Source organism: Sturnira hondurensis, unplaced genomic scaffold (genome assembly GCF_014824575.4).
Source record: "Sturnira hondurensis isolate 20B ecotype Veracruz unplaced genomic scaffold, ASM1482457v3 Scaffold0016663, whole genome shotgun sequence".
NCBI classification, from domain to species: Eukaryota; Metazoa; Chordata; class Mammalia; order Chiroptera; family Phyllostomidae; genus Sturnira; species Sturnira hondurensis.
In genome coordinates, this window is record NW_028089294.1 from 16,019,100 (window position 1) to 16,043,024 (window position 23,925).

Sequence of the window (23,925 nt, forward strand, 5' to 3'; positions counted from 1 at the left end):
TAAGATGAAAAATAAATTTGCCATATTATGTCACCACTGGCTTGACTTACTCTGTATTAATTTCTGAAAATGTTATCTATGTATTGATTACTCCACTAACCATAATATTACTTACATTTACAAAGACCATCTTTAACAATGCCTTAAAAGAAATAAATAGACTGTGAGGTGAGGGACATGTTAATTAACTTGATTGTGGTCATCATCACACAATGTACATTAAATTATCACATTGTATATATTTTTAAAAAACATAGCCTAAAAAAAGAAAAAATCATAGCCTAAATTGACACAGTTTTTGTGTGTCAACAATGCATCAACAAAGTGGGGGGGGGGAATAATCATTTTATACGTACGAAGTGCCTGACACCAAAAACGGAATGCGAACACCATCAACCACCACGATGTTTCTCAGATTGGGTTTTGCCAAGGTTTTCTTCGATTTAGGCTGGGCAGCTTTAAGAAAAAGTTCGAAGAACTATTAGTTAACATATACGAAGTCAGATGATCTTTTACATTTCAAAAGATAAACATTCTATGAAGAATTATATTATTCAATGCCATTCACCAAACCACTTCTATATACTGGTGTGGTTTTGTGTGAGTGAGTGTGTGTGTGTGTGTGTGTGTGTATGTAAAGACTAAGAAACTCTTCCAGCCAGATGGAGGCATAGGAGGAAACACTGTGCCTCCTCGCACAACCAAAATTAAGGACAAGAAAGGTTTAGAAAAAAAAACACAACCAGAACAGATAGAAAAATGAAATATACAGAAGTCTAACAACCAAACTGGTAAGGGGGGCGGAGTCGGCGGCTTACCGATCCCAGTGAGGGATCGCTGCAGGAAAAGGTGGTGGCTGCCAGACCCAGAAGCGCAGGCAGCACAGCGCAAGAAGACCCCAGGCGCAGGGAGGAAACGAGCAAAGTGCACAAGGTGGTTGGCTGTCCACGGTGACACATTCACACCCAGATAAACTAGGCAAAAACAGGCAGCAAAACAGACCAAGCAACCCTGGGCCCCAGCAACGGAAAATAAAGCCTAAAAGCACTGATTCAAAAGGTGCCAGGAGAGACTCCCAGCCTCACAGGGGAGTTCACTGGAGAGACCCGTAGGTTCCCAGAACGTACACAAGCCCACCCACCTGGAAACCAGCACCAGAAGGGCCCAATTTGCTTGTGGAAAGCAGCAGAAGGGACTGAAATCAAAGAGAGAGCAGAGCAAGCACCATTGTTCCCCCTCTTACCCCACCCCCACATACAGCGTCATGACCCAGCCACTAGGTTGCCCGGCCCTGGTGAACACCTAAGGCTCCGCCCCTTGTATGTAACAGGCACGAACAGACCAAAACATTATGGCTCAAGGAGAACAATTCAAAGCCCAGAACCAATACTTCTAAGCAACCAAGAGATAGCCAACCTATCAGATGCACAGTTCAAAACACTGGTCATCAGGATGCTCACAGAACTGGTTAATTTTAGTTACAAATTAGGTGAACAAATGAAGGCTACACTAAGTGAAATGAAGGAAAATGCACAAGGACCCAATAGTGATGGAAAGAAAACTGGGACTCAAATCAATGGAGTGGACAAGAAGGAAGAAAGAAACAACCAAACAGAAAAGAAGGAAGAAACAAGAATTCAAAAAAATGAGGAGAGGGTGAGGAACCTCCAGGACATCTTGAAATGTTCCAACAGCTGAATTATAGGGCTACCAGAAGGGGAAGAGGAAGAGCAACAAGTGGAAAACTTATTTGAACAAATAATAAAGAACTTCCTCAATCTGGCAAAGGAAATAGACTTCCAGGAAGTCCAGGAAGCTCAGAGAGTCCCAAAGAAGGTGGACCCAAGGAGGAACACACCAAGGCACATCATCATTACATTAGCCAAGACTAAAATGAAGGAGAGAATCCTAGAAGCAGCAAGAGATAAGAGGACAGTCACCTACAAAGGAGTACCCATCAGACTGTCAGCTGATTTCTCAAGAGACCTTACAGGCAAGAAGGGGCTGGAAAGAAGTATTCTAAGTTATGAAATGCAAGGACCTATATCCAAGATTGTTCTATCCAGCAAAGCTTTCATTTAGAATGGAAGGGCAGATAAAGTGCTTCTCAGATAAGTTCAAGTTCAAAGAGTTCATCATCACGAAGCCCTTATTGTATGAAATGTTAAAGGGACTTATCTAAGAAAAAGAAGATGAAAAATATGAACAGTGAAAGGACAGCAAACTCACAGTTATAAACAACCACACCTAAAACAAAACAAACTGTCCTGGCCAGTGTAGCTCAGTGGATTGAGTGCAGGCCTGCAAACCAAAGGATCACAGTTCTATTCCCAGTCAGGGAACATGCCTGGATTGCAGGCCAGTTCCCAGGAGGGGACTCACAAGAGGCAACCACACATTGATATTTCTCTCCCTCTCTCCTTCTCTTCCCCTCTAAAGATAAATAAATGAAATCTTAAAAAACAACAAAAAACCCCAAAGTGGACACCTTAACAGGAGCAGAGCCACAGAAATGGAGATCACATGGAGGGTTAGCAATAGGAGGGTGGGAAGAGGAGAGAAGGGGGAAAAGGTACAGAGAATAAGTAGCACAGACAGTGGGGAGAAAATAGATAGGGGGTGGGCAAGAGTAGTGTGGGAAATGTAGAAGCTAAAGAACTTATGACACATGGACATGAACTAAGGTGGGGAATGTAGGTGGGAGGGGGTGGAGGGGAATGAAGGGGGGGAAATGAGACAACTGTAATGGCATAATCAATAAAATATATTTTAAAAAAGACTAAGAAACTGACTAATGTTTATGAGTTTGCAAATAATATTTAGGGTAAATACACAGATTATACCTAATGATGAGGGTATGTATGCCGTTAATAAAACTGTTTCTTTTTATTAAGTATTTAACAATCTATTGATATCAATATCACACTGAGCAACCAATTTGACAAATAAGCCATTCCTTAATATTAGAATCAAAATAACTGGTGTTGTTAACTCTTTACATAGCTTAATACTCTCGCTTTTCAATAAAGAAATATAGTATCAATGTGAATGAAAAGGAAGGGGTAACACAAGAGATTTTAGAAAGGAAGGTATGTTGATGACCAATCAGATATAGAAAGAAAAAAAAAGGAAAACAGGATTGTAAAGAAATCTTAGAGACTCAGAAAATCTAGCTACTCTACCCTGGAAGAAAGATGATCTCATGTTTAATTAAGCATGCTACCTTTTTTTAAAAAGATTTTATTTATTTATCTTTAGAGGGGAAGGGAAGGAGAGGAGAGAAGTATCAATGTATGGTTGCCTCTCGTGAGTCCCCCACTGGGACCTGGCCTGCAACCCAGGCATGTACCCTGACTGGGAATCGAACCACGATCCTGTGGTTCACAGGCCCGCGCTCAATCCACTGAGCCATGCCAGCCAGAGTAGCATGCTACTTTTAAGGTGATGAAGAAACATACCAGAGGACATGTCCACTTGACAGGCAGCTAGACATACAAAACTAAAGCTCTGAAGAAAAGTGAGGTGCAGATGGGATAGCCATGACATATGTGCAGCTTTGTACAGACGAAAAAAGGAGAGACATATTTTGAAATGCCTCTCACCCACAGCCCCCTCTAAAGGGTGCTGCCCTGCTACAGTCCCTGCCAGAAGCAGCCACACACACCGTGTCCCTAAGTCCATAGCCAAAGCTGAATGGAGTCAGGACGGGTGATGGACCACCAAATGTCAATCTGCAGAGTAGTTAACCAGTAACCCACGTCATCCACCTAGAAGTGATAAGCTGAGCCCATCGGACTCTCTCTTGGGAATCTAAGCAAAGAAGCAGAAGCACAGAAACACCAACTAGTTGAAACTGAAAGGATGCCATGAGGAAGAACCAGGGTGTCTGCTGCCCCACAACTGTGGTTACAAATGCCTTCAGTGAGCCAGTCTGTCCGAAAGCTGAGGATGGACTTTGGTAACTGGATTCAAAGTTAATGAAACATTAGTTCTTTTCTATTTAGATTATTTTGTTCATATTTTGAACAAGCAGTCACTAATTTAAAAATAAGGAGACTCAGGCAATTCTAACAAAACTAGAGTTATTGTGTTTTTTTTAGACAAAGAAGCTAAAACACAAGGAAGTAAAGTGACCAGCTCGAGGCCACGCTGCCTGGAAAAAGGAAGGCCTGAAACACAGCAGAGGCCTTCTGAGCCCTGGTGAGATGCTTTTTCTACTACATTATCATCTCTGATAAAACCAAAGCTGGAAGCAACAGGTCGATACAGACCTAGCAAGGAGAATACAGTATGAATTCCTTAGGGTATTTTTAGCCTTGGCCAATGAAGACACACACCTACAGCAGATTCTGCAAAATATGTTTTCAACAGTGAAGATGTCTAACTCACTGGGTTTACCTAGTGTCTAAATGGCCATGTAAAAAACGACAAATTTCCTTACTTTCTCATTTCACATTGACCCAACCACCTTCTTGTATTGCCTAGTTTCCCAGCTGTCCCTATTTCAAGAATGCGTCCTCTTGTATACAGGACAAGAAGATACCCATTAGCAGAGAAGCCTATCACTAACTGCAGGTTTAAAATATTAACCCGCAACTTGACAAGTCTCAAAAGTGTTAGCTAGTCATCTCCAGGACTGACAGCCAATGGGTGAATAAACTGACCAGCAAGGTTCAGGGAACCTCCGTAACTCCATCCAGCTCCAAACCCCCAAGTGCAGCCTCCTGTCAGCGTCCTCGAGCCCAACCCACACCATGCATCATCATTACTGATTGGCCTAACATTATTCTAATTTAAGAGCAATAGTGATATTCATGTTGCTCATAAAAGAGAGAAATCTAGCAAACTAGTTTTGGATTTCATTCAGAATTCACAAATCTAGAATCTAACATTCAAATTGGAAATGTCTGGGACCCTGGCCAGGTAGCTCAGTTGGAGTATCATCTCTATATGCCAAGGTTGCCCTTTTGGCCCCATCTGGGTACACCTAAGAATCAACCAATGAATGCACAGATAAACAACAAAGTGATGTTTTCCTCTCTCTCTCAAATCAATACCTTAAAAAATTAAATAAAAATAAATCAGAGATGTTTATTTTACAAATTACAGTACCTGGTGCTGCTCGTAGCTGGGAGGAACAGCTCAGAGGTCTTATAGCTGGAAGACAAAATAAAGTATTTACCAAAAAAAATCCAATTCAATGTCTGTGATGCTTACAAATCCAAACCTAATGTTAAAAAAGAAAAGAACAAACTCAACTTACAAAATCTGAAGGCCCACTGCGATGTGCTGGGAAGGTTTTTAAAAGTGTAAGTCAAGATGGAAGTCATGATGAAATCTGAAAAGGACAAAGACACAACATGGGTTATTCGAGTCATTTGCAGCTATATTGTAATCCATGATCTCTGATAACCTCACCCATGGCTACTGCAAAATTAACCTATTACCAACTACCCTTCCTCTAATATTCTTATAACTACACTGAGAGAGCTTTCATAGTACACAAATCATTACTCTAAGCATTAACTCCAGTCCTAACAATGACCTGTGAAGTAGGCATGATTATTACCCCTGTTAATAATGATGAGAAAACTGAGGCACACAGATCCACAGTAGTAAGAGGCAGAAGCCACCAATATTAACTTCCTGATTTTTCAATTTGTATTGTAATTATACAGAATGCCTTGAGGTATGTTTGTATTTCAAGGGAATGCACACTAAAGTATTCAAGGACAAATAAAGTACAAGGACAGTGCAGTACAATGTCAGCAACTTACTCTCAACTGCTGTAAGAAAAAAGTTTACATACTACACTTGCTACTTTTTTATAAGCTTGATATTGTCTCAAAATAATGAAAATATAAAAGCCGTACTAAGCACACCATTAAAGACTGTAAAGCAGTTTGAAAGAAAAATGAAACATAATGATACACATGTACGTATACACTGACATGGAAAGATATCCAGGATACAGATAGTAAGTGAAGAAATAAGCCTCAAAACAGTTTGTACAGTAAGACTCCCCATGACACAGACAGAAAATAAAGTCCACAAAGCCAAGAGTCTATACATGGAAGGGATAAAGAGGGGCTTTCATTTTATATTCTTCGACTTAAGAATTTTTATAATGAATGTTTTATTTTTTTACATACAGTACAGCTCCAGTTTTATTTAAAATCTACATTTAAAAACGATCAAAAAATACATATCAAAATGTTAATAATTGTCATCTGAGTAGTGGAATTATAGATGTATTTTTTCTTTAGACTTTTCCGTAGTTTCTGAAAAAACAAGTTACACAGAATATACATTCCATCAATAATTAATAAAAATTAGAAGAGATTTCAAAAGAAAAAAAGTAATAGGCAAACTACCCGATGGGAGGGCTGACCCTCGTCGTTCGCTCTAAACGTTAGGAAACAGACATTTCAGGAAACAGACCCAAGGATTTGGGGGGCATGGAAACTGTAGTGTGAGGCTCTACTGAGTGTGGAACTATGGAAAGCTGAATGAAGTTGCAGGCACCTGGGAACAAGGGAAAGAAAGAAGGGGCTCAGCAAGTAAAGACAAGATGGGCTGGTCCCAACGGCTCAGGATTAAGATATCATTAAGACACAATGCAATGCTCAAGAGCACAGACTCCAAAGCCAGCCCATCTAAATCTAAATCCTGGCTTTACCCTAGTTATATACCCTTAAACAAATCACTTAACCTTTCTCTGCTTTAGAATTAAGATAATTCCTCTGCAAAATGCATCTGTAAGATGTAGATAATTCCAGTACTTACCATATAGGGTTGTTGTAATAACTAAATTAATATAGAGAGAGAACATTTAGAATAATACCTGATATAGTAAGGGGCATACATGTGTTTGCTATTAGTATCAGTGGGCGGTGTACTTGGTTTCCCTCTATATAAACCATAGTGAGAAACATAACATTTCTCCCTTGATGGAGTTCACTATTTATTGCAAATACAGGGAACAAAAAAGTCAAGAGCCAAACTATAATACATGGGCCTCTAGCTAGTAATAGCTGTTGCATTTTTAAAGAGCTGTACAGCAAAATAAAGCAATTTATGACAAGAGGTCAATGTGGGTTTGCAAAGCCTAAGCTATCTGGCTCTTTACAGAAAAAGGCTGCCACCCCTGATCTGAATCGTAAGTGCTACAAAAATCTTATGAGTCAGAGGGCCTTTGGAGGTCACCAAGAATCCTTTCCGGAAAATTAAATAATCACTGGTCATCCCATTTCTGCCTAGAGTGCTCAGAGTGATGGAGAGCTCTCTACTTGACCTGAGTTTTAAAGAGAAATCTCTTTTTTCCACACTCATTTCAGCCTCAACTTCCCTGCCAATTCCCTCTACCCTTTCTTGCTTCCTCTTATGGGGAACTTTCAAATGTGCTGAACAGTGAAATGCAGATTTATGTCTGAATCCTGCCGCTGCCTGCCACCTACCGAAAATCTACACAAACTCCCCGAGCCTCCCAAATTTCATCTAGAAAGTCCAAATATCAATAATTCTAGGATTGTGCGCATTAAATGAGATGCCGTGAGAGTGCCCTCAATGCTACTTGCTTTGGGAATCAGCGAATTTGAGGACTCAAGCCCATCTTTCCAGAACAATAAAATAGCTATTGTGCAATCGCAGAGCCCTTGTCTAGAAATTAGTAGACCAAGGTTCTAGTCCTGTTTCTGCCACCTGCGGCCATGGGTAAAATCACTCTCTGTAATTCTGGGGCTTGGGTTTCCTCAGCGATAAAATGAAGGGGACGAACGACCAGATAAATACACGGCCAGGTCCCTTCTGGGTTGGAAAACCCTCTGAAGCGTTGGATACGTTCCTCCGAAGAGGATGGGGGGATGTCTCCTTCCACAATCGAATCCCGAAAGGTCAAAGGAGCCAGTCCCACCCTTGGCAGCAGGAATCCGGGTAAACCCGCGGGGCCTGTTCTGAGCCTCTACAGCCCCTATAAGCAAAGCAGGTGAAAAAACAAACACGGCCGCGCAGCCCAGCGCGGTAAGCCGAAACACACACAGCGAGGAGTTCGTTCACATGCGGTGGGAAATTAAACCACAGGTGACACCGCTGCTGGGAGCTACTGACAAAATGCCAGGTCCTGTTCCCCTGTACTAAACGACTTGGTCCAGGAGACCTCGGCGGGCGGAGGAGCTTCCTTCCGCTGGCTGGAGCCCCACTCCCCGGGGCGGGGGAGGTGGCCGCAGGCAATGGAGCGGCAGGCGCGGAAAAACTGTTCATTTTGCAGAGGGGAAGAGGCCAGGAGGGAAGCCGAGTGCGCCTCCGGTCTCACCTGCGTCTGCGTCTGCGTCTGCGTCCGCTCAAACTCCTACTGCTGGCAAGGTCCGCACTCGAGTGACAGACTGCGAAGGGACCAAGAGGCGGGCCCAGCCTGGAAAGGACCCCTCACCCCCCGCGCACTGGGGACTTCGCTGGCCGTTGGGCTGCTCGTCGGCCGCCTGACTGGAAAAACCCAGCACCGGGCCGCCTTCTCGATGGGCCTCCTTCCTTCCAGAAGAGAAAGAGTCCTTTACGGTCCGTTAACCAGAAGTGAAGGGCAGGTTTAAGGGGCCGCCGGCAATTTAGCTTCGAGGTTTTAGTCAGGCAGTGCGTCGGACGCCTCCTCGGGGCCAGGCTGCGGGACGAAAAGTCTTCTGCCCGGCCCCCAGTACTTGAACCTCTTTCCACTTCGTCCTCTTCTGCTCAAGATGGTGGCCTCTCGGGCAATTGGCAGCCTCAGACGCTTCTCGAATGCCTCCAGGACGCTCCGCTGCCCAGGTGAGACCCGGCTGAGGGTGCCTCTGCACCCGGACAAGACGCCTGCGGAGAGTGGCGGCCTCGAACCCGGGTCTCCCACTCGCTGCCGCTTCCAAGTCCCCTCCTGGGGCCCCAGCCCTGGCTTAGCAGGGGAGGGATGCTGCCCTGCGTCCGGGTCTGTTGTGTCCTTGGGAAATCACTGTCACTTCCTCTCTCATGACTCCGAGTCCTTCATCGACGACTTAAGGATTCGTAACCCCTAATGTTTCTGAGTCCTGTCCACCCCGCTCTGGCACTTTCCGCAGATCTCTCTGTTGCATTTCTGGGCTCACGTTTCTCTGATGTTCTTTAACGATGGCCTTGAACCTGTCTGTCCCTGCGAGATTGGGAGTTCCAGGACTCGGACGCTCCAGTCTATCACATCTTTATGCCCCCACGGCAACTTGCCCGTAACCAGAGCTCTCTTAAAAGCTTCTTGGATGGAATTAACCAGCCTTGCAAATGACTGCCACTGCCAGCTCCTTTCTCTCTACCGGTTTTTTTTTAAACCATATTTTAATAGGGAACCCACAATAATCCTAATCTGTTGAATTTCATGGGGAGGTTCTGCAGTTTGCTAGAAAAAAACATTTTTTAAAGTACGCAAATACGTGTATCTAATGGAATACAATATTAGCTAATTTTAAGAACTCTTTAATCTTGTTTCTAATGATAAGCAGCTTGCATCAGCTATACCTTCTTTCTCCAAACTGGCGGTGAAAGGATGAAAGTGGGTGATTATTGAAAATTCAGGTATTTTCCTCTCATCTCTAATCTATCGGGTGAAAAGTGACTTTGTTTATTGTATGATATTCTTTTTTTAAGATTTTATTTATTTATCTTTAGAGAGGAAGGGAAGAAGAGAAGGAGAGAAATATCAATGTATGGTTGCCTCTTGTGAGTCCCCTGCTGGGAACTGGCCTGCAACCCAGGCATGTTCCCTGACTGGGAATCGAACCCCGATCGTGTGGTTCAAAAGCCCGCGCTTAATCCACTGAGCTACGCCAGCCAGGGCTATTATTGTATGATATTTTTAATACCGATTACTTAATTAGAAGTTTCATTTGTAATATGCCTTCCCCCTCCCAAACCACAGGAGTAGTGTGCTGATTTTAGACAGCTGGCTGGAGTCTCCCTTTACTTTAAGAGCTTAATTTTATATTTTTTTAAGATTTTATTTATTTATTTTAGAGAGGGAAGGGAGAAAGGCAGAGAAACATCACTGTCTGGTTGCCTCTTGCACACCCCCTACTGGGGACTTGGCCTGCAACCCAGGCATGTGCCCAGGCATGGACCCTGAAGTTAACAGGCAGGCACTCAGTCCACTGAGCCACACCAGCCAGGGCTAAGAGCTTAATTTTAAATGAAGGAGGGGGATGATTTTAAATTAATTCCTGGTGGGGGATGATTGAATGGTGGGGGATGATTGAATCTTTTTCTGTTTTATTTCAACCACTGTTTTTATTCTGCTACAGGACTGCTGTGTGTGTGCGCCGACAAACGTGTGCACATGCCCATATGATGTTAAATAAAACTGAAATGTAAAGATTGGGGAAAGGGATTAAGAAAAAAGAATCACCCATCTCTTACTTTTCACAAAGCTACTGTTAGAATTTGGTCATGTTACCTTACAGTTTCGTTTTGTTTCCTGTTTTCCACATTTATGATTTAACACTAGAAAAATCAAGTGTGTATTTTTGAATTGGCACTTGCATTGGTTTTAAGGTACTTCTCATGGATTAGCAGCTGAGTTGATAATCAGGTGATGTGATTTCTACTCATTAACTAATTGTGTGACTGGGTGAACACCTTACTGTTACTGGGTTTTATTTTCTTCAACTGTAAAATGAATGATTGAGACTGTGAATTTACTTTCAAAGGAGGAATTCCCTGACGGGAGAGTCTGGGTTTCAGTCTGGCTCTGTGTTTTACTTTTTGATGATCTTGGGCAATTAACTTCTGTCTTCGTTCTCACTTGTGAAATGGAGAGTAATCTCACCCTGTGAGCATTAAAGGAGTCACTCTAGATGTAAAGCAGTTTTTCTCTTAAGGCTTTTATTTATTTATCTTTAGAAGGAAGGGAAGGAGAGAGGGAGAGAAATATCAGTGTATGGTTGCCTCTCGTGAGTCCCCCGCTGGGAACTGGCCTGCAACCCAGGCATGTGCCCTGACTGGGAATCGAACCACGCGCTCAATCCACTGAGCTACACCAGCCATGGCGTAAAGCAGTTTTTTTAAAGTGTTCAGTAAGTGTTAGCTATTACTAACTTCCTGCCCTGAAGAACTGTGATTTTATATATCTGAGAATTTTTAAAGGAATTTTTACATTTTACATGTGTAGTTAAAAGTTACAAGCTTAGTTTTTCTATTTTTTAACATACAAATATATACACACATACATTTTTGCATGCATTATGTTTTCACCAATAAGAAACTATGGCTCATTATAGATATTGCCACTTTTAATAGCAATTTATAAATTTTGAAAAAATGTTTAGAGAGTGAATTGTAACAAGTGGTAAAATGTTTTCACAGGAAATGGATTAGAGGCAAATACTTCAGAGGACATATATTTAAATTGAACCCTCACTTCATTAATCCTATTATGTTATTGATCCTGTCTCTTTGAATGTTGAGGAAAACTGTTGATTGTATCAACCAATGGAACATTTGCATATTTGAAATTTGTGTCAGCATAATCTAACTTTCTCTACTGCTGTAGTCTTAACTCTTGGAGGTTATCTTCTTGAGTTACATTGTTAAAATGATTAAAAAGTGGGACAAAGGTTTCTCTCTCAGTTGCTGGCATGAGAAATATAGGCTAAAGTTCACCCAGCTGCTCTAACATACTGTATTTTTAGGACTATACGACACACCAGACCATGACACACCTAGGTTTTAGAGGAGGAAAATAGGAAAAAATTTTTGAAGCAAAAAATGTGGTGAAATATTTAATAACCTGATGGCCCCGCTCCACCACCCCCGCCCCCCACACAGAGTGAGCCAGATAAGCTACATTGAGACTATAAGACACACCCCCTTTTCCTCCCAAATTTGGGAGTGTGTCTTATAGTCCAAAAAATACGGTAAACTCTGTGGGTTAGGTAGTAGGTAAGGCTAGATTCCAAGGGCAAAACTGACTTATACTGCACCTTGGCCGTGTTTTGGAATTCTTTTCCAGATACGTTTTTACATGTACTGATTTTTCTTTGTTTTTTGTCTCAGTTGATTTAGAGGAGGTATTGTGTATGTGCTAGTGGGTGTGTAGGCAGCAAAGGTAGGTTAGTAGGTAATAGATTAAAATGGTTTAAAATATAAGTTAATGAGCACCAACCTGTTTTCTCAAATATCTGGTCTTTCAAATAGCAGCCCATGCCGGAACCCCCTCACCGGCTCTGTTTTCTTTTCTGTTTAGGTATTTATCTTTTAACATACATATTTATATTTTTTATCTGCATTTTCACCCATCCCTCCCACTCTGCATTCAGAGTCAATCTATTCCCCACTTGAATCCACTTTACCCTGTTTGAGCTAGAATTGCCTCTTCCTTGACTCCCCTCCCACTGAAATTTCTACTTTATCAGCAAACTCCTTTTTATGCCAGGCTTATTTTCACCTCTTATTTATCTCTACTGAGTAGGAACTAATTCTTCCCAGATATCATTTCACCTGCTACCATAGAATGCAAGCTCCACAAAGCAGGGGTTGTCACCTTTGCTTATTCACAGTGCCTACAGTGTGTGGCACTTGGTAGGGCACAGTAAATGTTTTGTTGTTGAACGAAGAATGACTGTGAGGTGGAAAAGATGACAGTTCAGGAAGGGAAACACCTGCTACAGATGCAGTGATTAGAGAACAAAACAGTAGATAATAAAGATAAAATTTTTCCCAGAGAAGGGAAAGATCATTGTAGACAGAATCTCAAAATAAGGCTTTGTGGGAAAGGTTGGAGCCATGATACAAATATAAAGAAGGAAGAGGGATAAATACAGATGATACAGATTTCAAATGATAGAAGAGTAAAGAAGGGAAGCATGTCGTTAGTCAAGTAGAGGCACAGGGGATTGAGGAAATAGCTGGCTGCTTCTATCAGTTTACTTTGGTGTAGCACTGTGACTTACAGGTACTTTACAGTCATTATGTAACTTGTATTTCTGAAATGCACTGAAAGAGTTGTGCATGGGCCCTGGCTGGTGTAGCTCAGTGAATTGAGCGCGGGCCTGCGAACCAGAGGATCATGGTTCGACTCCTAGTCAGGGCACATGCCTGGGATGCAGGCCAATTCCTGGTGGGGGATGCATGGGGGGCAGCCATGCATTGATGTTTCTCTCCCTCTCCCCTTCCCCTCTAAAGATAAATGAATAAAACCTTAAAAAAAAGAGTTGTGCATGGTTAGTCAGCTAGTAAATGGTAAAGTTGATGGTTGAGCACAAGTCCGACTTTCAGGTCCCACATCTTTGCACCTGAGGGGGCTGGCTTGGATTGCTTGAAGAAGAAATGCAAAAGAACCACACACATTACACCATTGTGATTCAGGTGCCATCTAAATGGCTTTCTTTTCCTTTTAAATAGTGTGTTGCTTTGCCTTTCAAACCAGCAAGATCCTTGGCTACTATTTATGGCCCTCTCCTAACCGACTCCCCTGTCAGTGGGTTCCTATGGGTAGTTTCCATGGGTCCACGTGTTTGCTGTCTACTTCAGTTAACCTGTTTCAAAAATACAGACGCTGAGGCTCAGTCCCATTAAATTCTGGTTTTGTGATCCTGGATTATCTGTCACCCAGAATTTGTGAGTATATTTGAGCCTCCTCAGCTGATTCTCATACCCCACATAGCTCTGGAATCACTTTTCAGTGCTGCTCTGGGAACCCAGACTCGCTGGATATGTTAAATAGCTGTCTCATGTGTAACAGTTTGGCCCTATGCAACTGTGTTCTGCCCCAGGGGGGTCCCTGCCTCCTGGGCAGATGTAGACATTCTAACTCAGGAACTGGGTGTGGTTCTAGAGTTTGTTCCTAAGTCACGTAGACAGTACTTTTGGTCGAGTCGATTTCTAAAATCGCATTTAGAATACCACCATAACATAAAGTGACCAAAAATCATTTGATTTCATTGTCCATTGTCCTTGATTAGCATTGCATACTAATGCAAAGTCTTACTGGACTCTGGGCTTGACGTGCCGCAGAAAGGGAGGGGTTTAGAGAATGAGAGAGCAGGCACAGGGAGAGACAGGCAGTCACAGGCTGGTGGGAAGATTGTAGGGATTTTAATTTAAAAAAACAATAATAATAGCACTCCTAAGTGAGTAGACATTCCACACTCTCCTAAATTATGTGTGTGGATTCCAAGACTATATAGCCCCTAATGTAGCCTAAATGCAGTATATTTTTATGAAAATTAGAAATAAAGTTTTAGTGCCAGTAATAAAATTAAATAATATTTGGGGGAAGCTGATATAATTAGAGGAGATGCACTAGTTATTATTTAAGTACTAGTTCTTCACCACATTCGATATTACTTTCAAACTCATGCCCGTTCCTGGGCACAGGTGTTTTGTGTGTACCGCTATTACAGTTGTCAGTTATTAAGGGGCAGTTTGTTTTTATTTTTAGATTCAGAGAAAGGGAAAACTTTTTCCTATGATGATTGGACAAGATTTGGAAAATATGTGTAGGGAGGAGTAGAAGTTAAAGAGGTACATGGGAGGTAGGGTTTGAGGTGGACCATAAATGTGGAAGGCAAGGGAAGAAAGAGTAGAGTGTTTTTTTAAAAGATTGAAAGTATGGGAAATGTAGAAGCTAAAGAACTTCTACATGACACATGGACATGAACTAAAGGGGGGGAATGTGGGTGGGAGGGGGTGTGCAGTGTGGAGGGGAATGAAGGAGGGAAATGGGACAACTGTAATAGCATAATCAATAAAATATATTTTTTTAAAAATTGGAAGTTGTAATGAAGGGGTGTTAACTCTGTCTGGCCTCTGGAGCGGCTTGGTTACAGCCTCCAGCAAGGCGCTCAGATGAGAGCACAGCACAGGTGAGCCTGCAGTGCTAGAACGGAGGCCGGGTAATGCCCAGAACTAATTTGGAGTCTTTCCCTGGAGTTCCCCAGCATTCCTTCTTTCTACCCAGAGTCCAGATTGAAAGACCCTCAGATGGGACTTCTTGTGATGGTTTTTGCTCAAAAGATCATCCCCGCAGCAGCATGCTGGAGAGCCTTAAGTGGTGAAGTGGCCGGGAAAGAGGAAGGAGAGCGGCTGGTCCTCCTTATCCCCAGATGACAGAGTGTCTTTGGTGGCGAGCATATAGACTTTTCTCATTAGAAATGCTTAAAATGACAAAGTGTGATGTGGACTGTTTTATGTGTTTATTAGTCCCTGGTGCCCCTTGATTTTACTTTCAATAACACTGGCAACTCCATCTCTCCGTAAAAATGCAAGAGGATATGCCTGAAGAATGTGGTTAAGATTCATTTGAAATACATTTGGAACTGACATTATGGATTACTTTGTAGATAATTTGCTTCTTAGTGTATGCATTTCCTATCAGTGTGTAACAAATTCCCTCAAATTCAGTGTCTGAAACAATACAAACACTAATTTAGTCTCTTGCAGTTACGGATATCAGAAATGAGTCTCGCTGGGCTAAAATCAAAGGTGTTGGCGGGACTGTGTTCATTCTGGATGCTGTAAGAGAGGATCTATTTCCTTGCCTTTTCTACAGACTGCCTGCATTTCTCGACTTCTTCAAAGCCAGCAAAATGTGACCAAGTCCTTCTCGTGCTGCCATCTCTCTGGTGCTCTTTGCCTCTCTCTTTCCATTTGTGGTCACATTGGGCCCAACTGGATAACCCCGGGGTGATCGTCCTGCACTTAAGCTCATCTATGAGCAACCTCAATTCCCCTTGGCCGTGTAACCTCACATACTCTCAGTTTCTAGGGACGTGGACATCTTTGAGGAGCCATTGTTCTGCCTCCCACACTTGGGATCCAAGTAATCGTTGACCTGGTCCTTGAAACAAGCAAAGATATGACAGTGGTCACAGTACATCCTAGAACACATTGTTCTGATGTTGTTTTTTCTGTTACATAATAGAACAGGTAGTCCAGAAATAGTGCTTTATGAAATAATGAAGTTTGAAATCTTTCTTTCTTACAGGTTATATTTGTCGCAACTTTACAAGGTCGTCTGCTTTGCTGAGTAAGTTTAATTTCTTATTAACATGTTTACATTGCTTTTTAGACTTATATAGCAATAAAAATGTTTACAAATAAATTTTCTTTCTGTTTTTAGCCAGAACCCATATTAACTATGGAATCAAAGGGGATGTGGCAGTCATCCGAATTAACTCACCCAATTCAAAGGTACCTACTTCAACTTGCTGCAATTCGTTTCTACTGACTACATCTGTGAATGCAGTCCTGGATGGAAAAGAAAGAAACCCACCAGTCCGGCAGTAACCTTATCATAGGAATTTATGGTTTTGATAGTTAAATTAGCTTGACAGGTTGCCACAGGAATAGAGCTTTCTGAAGCAGAGATCCTTGTTTAAGAATTCTTTCTAGTTGACCTCAGGTGTCAGATTAACATCAATAATTAATAAAATTAGCCTTCTGCTGCAGTGTAGAATGATGGTTTATTAGATAAGAGTTAATTTATTAAATAAGAATCAAAGTACAATTTTTGTCTATGAGAATCAAAACTGACTATCTTTTTAAAAAAATATATTTTATTGATTATGCTGTTACGGTTGTCCCATTTCCCCCTTTCATTCCCCTCCACCCTGCACACCCCCTCCCACCCACATTCCCTCCTTTAGTTCATGTCCATGTGTCTTAAGTTCTTTAGCGTATATATTTCCCATACTGTTCTTGCCTTTCCCCTGTCTATTTTCTACCTACCATCTATGCTACTTATTCTCTGTACCTTTCCCCCCTCTTCCCCTCCCACTCCCCTGTTGCTAACCCTCCATGTGATCTCCTTTTCTGTGGTTCTGTTTCTGTTCTAGTTATTTGGTTAGTTTGCTTTAGTTTTAGGTTTGGTTAATAACTGTGAGTTTGCTGTCCTTTCACTGTTCATATTTTTTATCTTCTCTTTCTTAGATAAGTCCCTTTAACATTTCATATAATAAGGGCTTTGTGATGATAAACTCCTTGAACTTGAACTTATCTGAGAAGCACTTTATCTGCCCTTCCATTCTAAATGAAAGCTTTGCTGGATAGAACAATCTTGGATGTAGGTCCTTGCATTTCATAACTTAGACTACTTCTTTCCAGCGCCTTCTTGCCTGCAAGGTCTCTTTTGAGAAATCAGCTGACAGTCTGATGGGAACTCCTTTGTAGGTGACTGTCCTCTTATCTCTTGCTGCTTCTAGGATTCTCTCATTTTAACCTTGGCTAATGTAATGATGATGTGCCTTGGTGTGTTCCTCCTTGGGTCCACCTTCTTTAGGACTCTCTGAGCTTCCTGGACTTCCTGGAAGTCTATTTCCTTTGCCAAATTGAGGAAGTTCTTTATTATTTGTTCAGATAAGTTTTCCACTTGTTGCTCTTCCTCTACCCCTTCTGGTATCATGTTGGAATGTTTTAAAGATGTCCTGGAGGTTCCTCAGCCTCTCCTCATTTCCTTGAATTCTTGTTTCTTCCTTTTCTGTTTGGTTGTTTCTTTCTTCCTTCTGGTCCCCTCCATTGATTTGAGTCCCAGCAAAACTGACCATCTTAACTGTGAGATTATTTAAGCTGGTTTCTTCATTACCTGCCTGACGTGAGTTACTATCCATAGGTTAGCTGGGCTAAATGTGGTGGTTAAGCTTCCTGAGGGACATGAATGACTCAGTGGAGTTCACATATTGGAGGTCAAGTTCTGTTGAAAGTGGAGCTTTATTTGTTTTGGGCAACTTCAACAAAGTGTATAGCATTAATCTAGTCTCTGCCAAGAAGCTCTTTATTGCAGGAGCTCATGAAAGCGCCATCTAAAGTTGCTGTAAAGATCTTGTATTCCAGAAGTCTTGTTACCGGGGGCCTAGATGAAATGGGAGGACCTAGGTGGAAGCAACCAACAACTGCCACAAACCGAGGAAAGCAGACAGTCCCCTCCAGAGTAGATCTTGGCGCCCACTGACCTGTGGTTCCAGCAACACATAGCCGTGGTGGGGAGTTTTAAAACTGTGGAGAGAAAAATAATCCCTTCTGTTTCAAACCCATAAACAACTGCTTTTAACATTTAATCTACTTTCAACAAACTGTTTGTGAAATGAAGATCACACTATATACCTAATTTTAATTTTTTCCCTTAATGTTATGTACATTTTTTCCCATGCCAGTCAATATTTGTAGACTTATTTGTGACCTGTGAACTCTTAGGAATGTGACCCGGGGTTCCTCCTTTGAGTAGACCTGTTTTTAAGGGTGGGGTTGCTTATAGTTCATCAGAACTGCCTGAATAGAAAAGTCACCGGGTATTTGATGTTTTTTCCCCTGCCTCTCTTTCTTCTAACAGTATCTTTCTGATGGATAAACGTATTTCCTACCATCAAAATAGCAGCTGATGGTGGCCTGCACATCTGGTCCTTCTAATTTAAACCCTCAGATTTATATGTATTTCTCTTCAACAGGTAAACACACTGAATAAAGAACTGCAGTCGGAGTTCATAGAAGTAATGAATGAAGTCTGGGCAAATGATCAAGTCAGAAGTGCTGTCCTCATCTCATCAAAGCCAGGCTGCTTCATTGCAGGTGCTGACATCAAGTAAGTTTTAGTGAAGTTGATTTAAAAGCCGGGGGGCGGGGCGTGGCGGGAGTCGAAACAGGTGGGGCTGGTTGCTTAAGCCATGTAAGACTAAATATAGGCTTTCCTTAAAGATTGACAGCAGTTCAAACTCCTGTTTGAGTAGAATATAAAAATACTATAAAATTAAACTAACAATGAGATAGCACTTAAAAGCTTTAAAATATGTTAGCAAGGACTTGAGGAAATGAGAAAGTTAATATATTATTGTTCTGGGAAAGACTCAGACTGAACACCGGAGGAAGCGAAGTGGAACCTTTATTACGCACGTGGACCCAGAGGAGGCAGTCTCCAAATTCTGGGCCCCGATCAGTGGGGAACAATTACTTATATAGGGTGAGCAGCAGTCTGTCACTTAGACCATCACTTCTGGTGGGAAAGCAAGAAGCAGCTTGCAGAAGCAAGAAGCGAAACGTTATCTCTAGCGCACTGGGGCAGTCGTTATCTTTGGCGCACAGTGGCAAGCGAGAAACAAAGGAAAAAACAAGCCATAAGCAAGTTATTCGCTGGGTGCTGTGCTATGTTTTAAAATAACTGCCAGTTTCCTCTAACATTACTAGTAGGAATGCCTGTTGGCACAGCCACTTTGGAGAGCAGTTCGGCAGCATTTAGTAAAAATGCAAATGCATGTATCGTAAAATCTAATGATACCTCTTCTGGGTATGTTTGCTGGAGAAACCCTCCCCTGTGTGTTTAAGGACCCATGTACAAGGGTGTTCAGTCCTGTGTAGTTTAAACTAGAATTTGAAACAAGCTAAGTGTTCGTCATTAGGGGAAAGGACAAGGAAAACGTGGAACAGGATACTACAAAATAGTTCAAAGGAATTAACTAGATCCACAACGTATTACTAAAGGTCAAAAAAATGTTACTTTTTAAAAAAAGACAAGCTACAGACTGACTCACACAGTGTGTACTTTATATGAAGGTCTTTAAACCACACACGAAACCCTTCTCTGGACTGTCTGTGGACACAGGCAGGTAATTGCCCTTGGGGTGCACACAGACGTGAGGTGCACACAGTGGAAATATTTACTAGAAGATGATTTTCTCCTGTTCAGAGCTTCAGAAGCTAATGATTTGTTCATGGCAATAAAAATAAAATTGTGCAACACATTCTGTTTCATGTTTTCTGGATCCAGAAACTTAACGCTCTGTAGGGAGCGACGATGTCACCGACACTAGTGCCCAGGTAGAGCCTTCTTAGACTCCCGGGTGTTTGAAGACGCACCACCACGAGTCGGTGCGGGGTGGGATGGGGGTGAGGTGCGTAAGGTCCTTGACAAAGGAGGCTACAGTTTCATCTCTGTTTTTTTCTGCTCTCGCTTCCATGCTCACTGCAGCATGATAGCTTCTTGCAAGACCCCTGAAGAGGTCAGAGAACTATCACAGGAAGGTCAGAAAATGTTTGAGAAGCTCGAGAAGTCTACAAAGCCAATTGTGGCAGCCATCAGTGGATCCTGCTTGGGAGGAGGCCTCGAGGTATGCGCTTCTTACAGTCACTGTTCAGCTCATCGGGAGGGTGCTCCAGCCGTAACACTTCAGGCACTGTTTTGCCAGAGAAAAGTCCTCAGAGAATCAGCTTTCTTTTTAGTTAGTAAACCTCTGAATCTGTTTTAATCCTTGTTCTCGTGGCACAGAGCATCTGAACCAAAGTGTGGCGCTTTCATTTATAAACAATATCTCTACTAGATCTCTTAGGTCCCTTTTGATTCTGAAAACCTGCTTCAAGTTTGCAGGGCAGAGATTCAGAAGTGTGATGTGTGCTCTTGAGCTGTTTAAGCCTGGTTGAGACACACAAAGCCTAATATACACTCAAGTGCTCTGTAGCAGCACAGATGGCAAATAATAAAAGATTTGACAGAAGAGATGCTTACTAGACTAGGGCACGTAGGAAAAAAGAAAGGGAAAAGAAAATGACGTTCATCAAGGATCTGTCACTTGCTGGGCTCTGTGCTGGATCCTTTTACGGTAATTAATTAGGGGAACCTGTGCCTGGCCCTCAGTGATCAGCAGAATTTGATTGCCTGGAGCCTTCCACGTATGGCGAGGTGTGGGCAAATGCAAGGATAAGTGAAGTCTACCAGGACACCATAAGTCAGCTGCTTTATTGAGAAGGAGAGTCTCTGGGGTACAGGGCTTCTTAGCCTGAGGTACCTGCACAGTTGTGTGTGCGTTTTCCCACTGAGAGCTTCCATAGCTTTCAGCAGAATTTTCAGGAAATATGTAACCTAAAAAGAGGTTGATAAATTAAGAAAAAAGTATGAAATCTGGAAAGGTAAATTCTGGAAAGCATCAAATGCCAGCCTAAGGAATTACGGTTTATGCTGTGGGCACGTTCCTGCTCTAAAGAAGTCTTTTTTAAGCCCTGACTGCTGTGGCTTGAGTCGGCTGGGCGCTGTCCCACAAGGCGAAAGGCTGCAGGTTGAGATCTGGTCAGGGCACGTGCTTGGGTTGCAGGGTCAGTACCTGAGGCAGCCAGTTGCTGTTTCTCTCTCACATGAATGTTTCTATCCTCTTTCTCCCTCCCTTGTCCTCACTCTAAAAATAAATGAATAAAATCTTTTTAAAGTAAATTTTAAACCCTCACAGATCCTAAGATGTTATAAAGTTTCATTTTCTAACATTCTAATTTCCTTTTATTTTGTTTGAAGCTTGCTATTTCATGCCAATACAGAATAGCAACAAAAGATAAAAAAACAGCACTAGGTGTCCCTGAAGTCTTGCTGGGACTTTTACCAGGAGCGGGAGGCACACAGCGCCTGCCTAATTTGGTGAGTTTAAACCGTCCTGTGAACGTACGTGCCCTTTAGATCTATTTTTGTTAATATAAAAGGCATAAATGTGTGTATTTACTGTAGAACTTAGAAACCAGATAAAACATTAATATTTAAGATCAATAACAGATTTCCGTTTTTGGTATTTTTTTAATTCTACTTTTAATTTATTTTTTCAATTTCTTGATTATAATTATTCATCAAGGTTCTTTGTTAGTCCCTGAAGAAGGATGAAGATAAGTAAGATGCACGTCTTGCCTCTCCAGTGCTTATAGCGTCATCTGTTCCCTCCGTGCACAGGGCCACCCTACCTGTTTTGCAAATCCATGGGTCATATTTCATAATAAACAGAGGGGGCAGACCTTTCCCCTGATTTGGATGATTTCCTTGTATTCTACAGAACCAAAAGAGGCCCATTAGAGTCTAGAATTCTTGAGAGGGAAGGACAGTCAGGCCTGGAGGCTGCAATCTTAATATCGAACCTCAGAGCTCGCCAAACCTCACAGCTTCTGGCAGGACAGAGTCCTCGGTGAAAACAAGACTCAGCAGAAACACTCTTTGGAGGGAAGTTGATATGTGGTGGGCACAGAAAAAGAGGAAGAAGGCTTTATGGATTAATTCCCTGGTAATAGATAGTGTACATCCCTTCATGGGAATTGTCGAAAAGATTTATCGGAAGAAAGATGAAGGGAGTGTGTGTAGACAGTACTGCAGTTTCTTTCGTTTCATTGTAGTTGGTATTTGAATGTTGCTAGGGGCCTTTCTTCTGGTATCTGTATGAGAAACTCTTGGCTGAGTTCAGTTTTTGTTAAGCCTGAAATCCTTTCAAAGATGTTGTCAAAACTATCAGGTTTCTCAGTCTCTACTTGTTCCCGTAGAGGAATTTTAAATGTTATGTACACGATAAAGAAGACATTTAGAGTGCCATGCATACACAATTTTAGGATACACGAAGTTATTTCTCCACTTTATTAATCGTATTAGAAGTCTTGCATATTGAATTAAAAGACGAGATACAAAGACATTTTTTGCTTTAGCTGAAGATTTCTAATCCCAGAAGTTACCTAAATGTGATAAGTAACACAAAAATTTGGTTCCCCTTTTCTCACTTGAGTATTTATTTTGCTCAGGTGAATGATTTGTGAACTGTAATCATCGCTGATACTTTTTTCCTCTGTGCCCTGACCCTTGCTTGCATGTTAGGTGAGCATACCTGCTGCTTTTGACATGATGCTGACTGGCAGGAACATCCGTGCAGACAGAGCAAAAAGAATGGGACTGGTTGACCAATTAGTGGAACCGCTGGGTAAGTGTGGGCATGCCTTAGAGTTGAGTCTTACAAACTTATTTGTTTTCTTAAGGAGTTAATATCTTAAGTATTGGTTAGACTGAAACTCAAACTCTGAAGGAGTGAGTCATCATTCTGAAGAGCGAAGTTTCCTAAAAATTATAATACTAAATCATTTCAACATCACCCCAGTTTCTATTTTACTTTATTTTTAATTTGGACATCAGGAGTACAGAATTGAATTGTCATTATTTTTTATTATTAAATTACCTGTATCATTATCCATGATAACCTACCTTCCTTTTTTGTTTCTATTTTAATAATGCAATAAACTCATGAAACAACCTGAGTGTATTAACAGTAATTTCACCTACTGATGTACTACTTCCCCACATATAATTTCTTTGCCTCCCTTCACCCAAGGAAATTACTATTCTGGATTGTGTGTTCATCACCCTTTTATTTCTTAAAAATCAGCATTATGGAGATGTTATTTGCGTAATAATGAATTTATCACTTTTTGAAGTACAATTTGAATTTAGAGAAATATGTGTAACTGTGTAAACACAACCACGATTGCATAATAGAACATTTTAGTATGTAGTTTTTTTGTGTCTTTCATTTAGTGTAATGCTTTTGATGCTCATCCACGTTGTTGCATGTATCAGCAGTTTGCCCCTTCTTACTGATGAGGGTTATTCCCTTGTGTAGGTACACCATGATTTGCATATCCATTCACCAAATGATGGACAGTGAGCTGTTTCCAATTTAGGGCTGTTCTGAATGTGGACCTGTTCATTTCTGTTTGACAAATATCAAAGAGTAGATTGGCCAGGCCATATGATAGGTGTGTGTTCAGCTTTTAAGAAATTGTCAAACTGTTTTCCCAAAGTGGCAATACCATTCTGCACTCCCGCCAGCATCATTTACGGGCTGGCGACATGGGTTCTGTTATAGTTACCAACCACTCTGCATGGTCAGTCTTTTTTAATTTTAGATATTTTAATAAGAGTTTAACTCTATCTCATTGTGGTTTTAGTTTGTACCTTCCTAATCACCAAAGATACTGTGTTTCTTCCTTGTGTTTATTTGCTTCTGCGTATCTTCTGGTTGAAGTGTCCAAATGTTTTACCCATTTTGTTTGATCGGGTTTGGTTTTGTTTCATTTTATGGAGTTTTCAGAGTTCTTTATATATCAGGATACAAGTCCTTTATGAGATTGTGATTTTCAAATATTTTCTCCCTGTCTGTAGCGTGCCTTTCA

The 23,925-nt window shown here is 41.6% G+C and overlaps 2 protein-coding genes across 3 annotated transcripts in view; one reads left to right on the plus strand and one right to left on the minus strand.

The window, feature by feature from the left end:
* Window positions 1–8,413, minus strand: part of HADHB (hydroxyacyl-CoA dehydrogenase trifunctional multienzyme complex subunit beta) — a 36,096-nt gene extending 27,683 nt beyond the window's left edge. The window contains exons 1-4 of one of the 2 annotated variants that reach the window (XM_037066764.1): window positions 8,327–8,413; window positions 5,264–5,341; window positions 5,113–5,157; window positions 357–456 (exon numbers count right to left, since the gene is read on the minus strand). In XM_037066764.1, the coding sequence (XP_036922659.1) occupies window positions 357–456; window positions 5,113–5,157; window positions 5,264–5,330 (212 nt within the window). In that variant the 5' untranslated portion in view covers window positions 5,331–5,341; window positions 8,327–8,413. Of the gene's footprint in view, window positions 1–356; window positions 457–5,112; window positions 5,158–5,263; window positions 5,342–8,311 lie in introns of both variants that reach the window. The other variant, XM_037066763.1, reaches the window with a different exon arrangement.
* A 140-nt stretch (window positions 8,414–8,553) lies between these two features.
* HADHA (hydroxyacyl-CoA dehydrogenase trifunctional multienzyme complex subunit alpha) overlaps window positions 8,554–23,925 on the plus strand; it is a 33,910-nt gene continuing 18,538 nt past the window's right edge. Inside the window, exons 1-7 of the mRNA XM_037066762.1 lie at window positions 8,554–8,796; window positions 15,971–16,012; window positions 16,106–16,176; window positions 18,426–18,559; window positions 19,940–20,078; window positions 21,251–21,370; window positions 22,577–22,679. Of these exons, the coding sequence (XP_036922657.1) occupies window positions 8,727–8,796; window positions 15,971–16,012; window positions 16,106–16,176; window positions 18,426–18,559; window positions 19,940–20,078; window positions 21,251–21,370; window positions 22,577–22,679 (679 nt within the window). The 5' untranslated portion in view covers window positions 8,554–8,726. The remainder of the gene's footprint in view (window positions 8,797–15,970; window positions 16,013–16,105; window positions 16,177–18,425; window positions 18,560–19,939; window positions 20,079–21,250; window positions 21,371–22,576; window positions 22,680–23,925) is intronic.